The following is a 6,934-nucleotide window of genomic DNA, read 5'->3' as shown; positions in this document are numbered from 1 at the left end:
TCTACAAAGGGAAATGACTATCCATTTATCCTAGGTAGACCATGGCTAATAAGAATGCAAGCTTTGCAAGATTGGGAAAATAAAAAATTAATTTGCAAGAATGACAATCACAAGAAGGTTGTCTTTGACATGAAGGAGCAACGTCAAGAGGAGATCCATGAAGAATCCTCTCAAAGTGAAAGCGGGGATGATTGGACCGATGACATTGGACCGATGACACCTCAAAAGAAGAAAGTAGCGGTAGCACTACGGAGAAGGAGTCATCCATTGAAGTCATGGGGGTAATATTTAGGCCAAACAACAAGGAGACAACTTGTCAAGTATTGGAGGAAGTAAGCCCCCAAGAAGAGCAAGGTGTGCATGAGGAAGAAATGTTAGATGGTATGATGTCCAAGACACTCTTATGGGAGGACAAAGAAGAGTTTAAAATTGTGCTAAGAAAGTTTCCTAGGATTTTTGCTAAAGATTACACAGATGTACACGGAGTGGATGCCATCCAACACAAGATTGAGCTAAAGCCAGAGGCCAAACCTAAAGCACAAAAACTACAAAGGTTAGGAGTCATCAAGGAGCAAGCACTACTCAAAGAGGTGAGAAAGCTTCTAGCAACAGGATTCATCTACCCTGTAGAGAATTTGAAATGGGTCTCTCCAGTTGTGGTCACTCCAAAAAAGAATGGCAAGTGGAGGGTATGTATCGACTATCGACCACTCAACGAGGCAACAAAAAGGGATCACTTTCCCCTCCAAATGCAAGATGAGATTCTGAATGAGGTAGCAGGTAAAGAAAATTACATGGTATGTGATGGCTAGTCTGGTTACTTCCAAATAGGTAATTTGGAGCTTTTTGGTGATGCCTTTTGCCTAACCGATACTCCTACGACATTTAACCGGATGATGGACAGGATTTTTTGAGAGTACAGACTATTTGTTGGCACTTTCTTTGACGACATCATTGTTTTCTCCAAGATGAGGTAGAACATAGAGAACATCTGCTTCAGGTCTTTCAGGCATTACGAGATCACAAGTTGGTGATTAATGCGAAGAAAAGTGAATTTTTCCTACTAGACATACACTTTCTGGGACACATTGTCTCAGCAGCAGGAGTGCGGATGGACTCGGCCAAGATAGAGACTATCTGTGATTTGCCCGATTTGAAGAATGTCCATGAAGTTAGAAGCTTCTTGGGCTTGTGTTCGTACTACAGGTGGTTCATTAGAAAGTTTGCAAAGGCTGCTTCCCCTTTGCATATCTTGACACAGAAAGGAGTCCCTTTCTCATGGGGACCCATAGAGGTGACTGCCTTTCAGACATTGAAAGAGAAATTGACTACAGGACCAGTTTTGACTTTGCCGGACTTGCAGAAGTCATTTGAAGTATATTGTGATGCTTGTGGTCGGAGTCTGGGTGCGGTCTCAATGCAAGAAGGCCATGTCATTGCCTACGAGAGCTGATTGTTCTCAAGGCCGAATTGACAGCACAGATTTATGAGAAAGAGCTTTTGGCGGTTATCCATGCTCTTACTCAGTGGCGATATTACCTACTTGGAGCGGATTTTACTGTCTTCACAGACCGTCATAGTTTATATTACTTCTTGTCACAGAAGCAGCTATCGGAAAAGCAGATGCGGTGGGCGAACATCTTGTCACAGTTTTACTTCCAAATTGTCCATGTGCAGGGACAAGAATTTGGTGGTGGATGCTTTGTCTCGGAAGCCGTTGGTTCTGGTCGATCAGTATGCCACATATACAAATTTTGCAGATATTTTCGCCCGAATACGGAATGGGGAGATAGTAGCGGGATATTTTATTAGGGATGGCTACTTGATGAGGAAAACCATGTTGTGCGTTACACAGCCGTTGAGGGAAAAGGTTATGACCAAATGCCACTGTCCATCTTTTATGGGTCACCACGGTATTGCTACCACCTTGAAAGGGGTAGAGAGATATTCTATTGGCCGAGACTCAAGAAGGATGTGGACGAGTTTGTGCGCAGTTGCTTGGTATGCAAGAAGGTCAAGTTTGACATGCATAAAGCACAGGGATTGTTACAGCCTTTACCCATACCCACCTGCCCCTGGGAAAGTATTGCAATGGATTTCATTTTTGATCTCCCAAGAGCACAGAGTGGTCACCATGGTATCTGGATTATTATTGACAGATTTAGCAAGCAAGCTCATTTCATTCCAGTGAAGAAAACAGTCAAGCCGGATCACTTAGCGAGATTGTTTGTGGCCCAGGATTACATGGCATGCCCAAGACGATTGTTTCCGACAACATTCACGAGTTTGTTTTGGAAGGCTATTTGGGAGAACATTGGCACGTGGTTGCAGTCCTCGTCATCTTTCCACCCGCAGACTGACGGGTAACCAGAGATTGCTAATTCAGTGGTACTAGATTTATTGAAGTCTTACATCTCGGATCAGAAGACTCAATGGGAAAAGTATTTACCTTTGGTGGAATTTGCCTACAATAACACGATACACTCTTCGACGAGGAAGGCGCCATTTGAGATTATTGAAGGTGCTACGAAGGTGCCACCCTTCCTAAGCATGAAAGATAAGATTTTTGAAGCCGATGAGTACACGCGTGACTTGGACACGGATTTTGCCAAGGTCCGCGAGGCTTTGCAGAAATCTCAAGAAAGATAGAAAAAGGCAGCAAATCGCCATCGTCGCGATTTGAAATTGAAGGGAACGATTGGGTGCTCTTACGTTTTGAGAAGGCACACCTGAGAAAGAAAAAGGGAAAGGAGAGGCTTTTTGGAAAGCTTAGTATGCGATACTACGGATCTTTCCAGATCTCTGAAAAGATAAATGATGTCTCCTTCTGACTGAAGCTGCCTGACACTTGGAGGATTCACAATGCTTTTCATGTGAGTCTCTTGAAGCCTTTTAAAGGCGATGTGCCCGAAGATGGGGAGCCTGATGAGCAACCTGAAGTGGAAGTAAACGAGGAGATCCTTGTTCTAGAACAGATATTGGCACATAATAAAGAAAGAAAGAAAGATTAAGGGTAAAGTGATAAGGCGGTTCTTGGTTAAATTCAAGAACTATCCTGCATTGGATGCGAAGTGGATGGAGGAGGAGGACATGGGTGTGTCCTCTTGATATCTAGGAAAATGACAATAGGTACAAAATGAAACTGCTACTAGAGAAAATCCCTCAGCTGTTAGACGAGGATGGTGTTTGTAAACAAAGGTGGGGAAGGGGTATCATGAAAGGAATGTAGCCCTAGGTTTAGGGGTATGAAATCTGTATGTGCAGGGAGTATGATCACTAATGAAGAGAACAGCTTCTGAAAGGTAGCCACCACATGAACCATGTGGACAGGAACACCACCAGCTATGAGTTCATCTCCTTCTTTAGTTCCGATATCATTTGAAGTTTAGTTGCAGTTATTGTCTGTTCCATGTCTGTTTGCACCCATTTTGAAGGTTGGTGGATGATGGAGATTGGAGTGGTTCAAGTGTGAGTGTCTTGACTTTTTAGACTTTCTGATGACTTAGATTTGACAAAGGAAAAGATGGCTTTCCAGCATAAGAGACAACCATTTGAAGGAAGGAGAGAGCCATGCAGAGTTGTTGAGCTTACACATTATTTTTCTTGGATTTTAGGAAGAGGAGGGGATTTAATCATTCCTAAATTCTCATATAGTTTTCCCAAGTGCTAAGCCGACGCCCCCCTTGGGCATGGGACATCTGCTGGATGGGGGCCTTTTTCTACTGGGTCGAGAATCGAAGTACCAGGGCAGATGTCACAAAGTGATGACGTGGCGGACAGCAGAAACCCTAATTTCTGCCAGAAACCCTAAAATTCCTGCAAACCCTAATTTTTGCCAAAAAACCCTAAATTCCGGAAATCGCGGAGACGGATTATTATTATAAAATATATATATATATTATATATATATTTTTTTAATTTTTTATTTTGGAAAATGATGAGCGATGCGAATTTTTTTGCTTTTGCTTTTTAAAAAAAAAAAAAAAGAGAAAAGACTCTCTAAGAGAGAGAGAATTGATGCTTTTGATTTTAAGAGCTTTTGGGGCTCTGTTTTTGGGCATCCCTTGTAACCTTTAAATTAGTGGTGAGGGCCTCACTTCTCAGAGCATCTGGACGCAGAGTCTGAGAGTGAAACCCTAACCGCTCTCTTGTACTTCGATGATTGATTAATACAAAAAGAAATACCGAAAGGGGCGCCAGTCTTTGGGGCCAATATCTCTAGGCACGGAACTCGGCCGGGCCAGTGCAAATCTATTGTGATCTGTGAATTGTTTTGAAGTGGTTATTTGGTGCTGTCGCGGTTGATTCTTGACTTGGAGTGTCCAAGTTTGTTACAGCAGATCCGGTGTGAGTGGAACGAAAAGGGTACGGGGAATCAGCGTCAACCCCCGGATGGCGTGATTAACAAGGAGACATGGAATAAATGCCATTTTTTACTCGCATGAGTTGGAAACTTGTTTCCTGCCCCCGCTGGCCTGCTGGTGGCTGGAGGCTTGCCAGCTCTAGCCCAAAAAAGTTAAAAAGTAAAAAAGATAAAAAAGTGAGACAGAACTAAGCGCCTGCACACTCCCATGCATACTTATACTTACCGGTGACACTAATTCATCCACACACACACACACACGAGACACTAATTCCCACAGGCACATGCACATGCACATGCATACACCTACCTGAGTCGTTTGACACATTCTGTATGTTGCTAAGGCTCGCTTTTTCAAAACCTGTGACTGTTTCATGTATACCAAGTTTGTAGGACACTAATGATCTGTCTACTTTGAAAGCTAAGCAATTAGATCTCATTTTCACCTTCTTGCAAACATGTAATTTATGTTAAACTTACATTAGCTGCATACTTCTGCTCATGGGGTGTTTTACAGCTCTCTTGGTTTCCTTTCTTTCTATTTGATACCGATTGGATGGGTCGAGAGGTTTTTCAAGGCGATCCTCTAGGTGATACTGAGGAAGCTAATGCTTATCAACAAGGTGTTCAGAGAGGAGCGATTGGATTACTTTTGAATTCTGTAAGCAAGCTGTGATCTTAGACAGCAGTTCGCTCTCATTATATATTTTCTGACACCTCGGATGTTGCAATGCAGATTGTCCTGGCAGCTGGATCGTTTTTAATCGATCCATTATGCAAGCACTTTGGACCAAAGCTTGTCTGGGCAATAAGCAATTTCATGATCTTTATAGGTATGGGTAGCACTGCCATCATCAGTGCATTAGCGGCTCGCCGAGGACAGCACATGTATGAAAATTGGGCCAAATCTGCAGCTATTGCGGTTTTTGCGGTACTAGGTTTACCATTAGCGGTATAGCTCTCACAGAAACTTCTTTTCTTTTTCTTTTAAATGTGACAAATTTTCACCTCAAAAGATGTGTTGATAAGGTTTTGTCCTACAGGTTACATATAGTGTGCCATACTCCATCACTGCAGAATTGGCATCGGAATCTGGAGGTGGACAAGGTATGTAATACATGCAGCCTGGTTAGGAGTAACTTGCAAACTGGGCTCACGTGAATACTGAAGGTAGAATTGTTGTCAGGAAAATGACCCATTACTCATTTTTTGTTAGGTTTGGCCATGGGCGTCTTAAATCTGGCGGTTGTTGTACCTCAGGTCAGTGTCAGGCCTTACAATTGATATGCATAGTTTTTTTGGTAGAACCTGTTGGGAGTTGTGCTCATTGATTATGTTTGCAGATGATTGTGGCGTTGGGGGCTGGTCCGTGGGATGGTCTTTTTGGAGGTGGCAATGAGCCTGCTTTTGGCTTTGCTGCACTATTCGCATTTACTGCAGGGGTGGTTGCATGGGTTAAGCTTCCGCAACTTGCAAAAGGTGGCTATAGAGCAGCAGGCGTTGGACATGGCTTTGGTTGATAATCTGTGGTCCTATCACCTTCTGTATTCTGTTGATTTGTTGAATTCTTTGAGCTGCTTAAGGATAAAGCCTTTAAGCAGCCACGTACCTAAGGCTGTCAGCTTAGTAGAGGTGAAATCTGTGTATTGAGGGTTGTCAAATGCATGTACAAATGTCATGCGAGGTACTGGTTGGTGAGTAAAAACACCATTTACTGTACTGGCAAATTTTCCCATTGGAATTGATTGTCGGATATTGTGAACAATGAACTAGCACACTAGAATTACTTAAATGAAGTCGCTTTTCAATGCAGCATGAAAGTTCTTAGGGATATATCGAGTAAGCCCCATGATTTATGCATCTTCATAACCTCGGTTGTGTAGAGGGTTTTTCACTTGCATTGTGTGATCAAGTATTGTAATGAGTGGCCATTAGAGCATCTCCCTGGCAGAATAATGAAAAAGAAGCTGCTGATAGGCGTGTATTTGTTTATGAGGTTTCCATCATGGTAGCTTTGCCAAAGGCCATGGAGTGGCATATTGGACCCTCCGGATATGTTCAAAATTTGAAATTCTACGAGGTTTCGTTGCATTAACTCTTTACACCTCGGTTGTTGCAGTGCAATGCTTTGAATCAGGTGTCAAAAAAGCTTCAGTTATGTTAAGGTTCTGGCGCTTCAAAATGGGCAATCCGACTTGATTTCCTCAATTGACTGAAGCTTACCCCTCTCTCTCTCTCTCTCTCTCTCACTGCAAGCGCGCTGTATGAGTGTAGAAGGACAAAGTTTGCACAGACGCCTTTGCAGCCATCATGGTACATTGATGTATTTCCACGGTTGGGGTGATGCCACCCTCTCATACAATTTTTGCTTATGATTGAAAATGTGTGGTTGGGGGGGGGGGGGGGGGGGGGGGGGGGTGGGGGGGGTGGGGTTTGTTTTTTGAGGGAAAGCAGGATTTATAGAATGTGGGTGGAGTGCAGTAGTGAGGGATATCTCATTGACTTCTTATTTCTTTAAGTATAATATGAATATGGGTTAATGGTTGTCCAGCTAGCCGGCCACTTGGCGGT

At 43.1% G+C, this 6,934-nt stretch overlaps 1 protein-coding gene across 1 annotated transcript; it reads left to right on the top strand.

The window, feature by feature from the left end:
* The first annotated feature begins 3,986 nt into the window (after positions 1–3,986).
* Positions 3,987–6,175, top strand: LOC147443757 (sucrose transport protein SUT4-like). Its single transcript, XM_086527722.1, has 5 exons — positions 3,987–5,024; positions 5,100–5,315; positions 5,407–5,470; positions 5,580–5,623; positions 5,707–6,175. Exons 1-5 carry the CDS (start codon positions 4,920–4,922, stop codon positions 5,881–5,883), a joined length of 606 nt encoding a protein of 201 aa, XP_086383848.1. The 5' UTR covers positions 3,987–4,919; the 3' UTR covers positions 5,884–6,175.
* The last annotated feature ends 759 nt before the right edge of the window (positions 6,176–6,934 follow it).

Source organism: Adiantum capillus-veneris, chromosome 13 (assembly GCF_014529385.1).
Source record: "Adiantum capillus-veneris isolate H3 chromosome 13, ASM1452938v2, whole genome shotgun sequence".
Classification (NCBI taxonomy): domain Eukaryota; kingdom Viridiplantae; phylum Streptophyta; class Polypodiopsida; order Polypodiales; family Pteridaceae; genus Adiantum; species Adiantum capillus-veneris.
The sequence above is the reverse complement of the archived record's forward strand: the minus strand, read 5'-3'. Positions and strand labels throughout refer to the sequence as shown.

Bases quoted from the DNA above. Each gene is read 5' to 3' on its own strand.
- LOC147443757 (XM_086527722.1), top strand. From the start codon at position 4,920: ATGGGTCGAGAGGTTTTTCAAGGCGATCCTCTAGGTGATACTGAGGAA. The intron at 5,025-5,099 runs GTAAGCAAGCTG...GTTGCAATGCAG, and splicing joins TTGGATTACTTTTGAATTCT to ATTGTCCTGGCAGCTGGATC. The intron at 5,624-5,706 runs GTCAGTGTCAGG...TTATGTTTGCAG, and splicing joins TGGCGGTTGTTGTACCTCAG to ATGATTGTGGCGTTGGGGGC.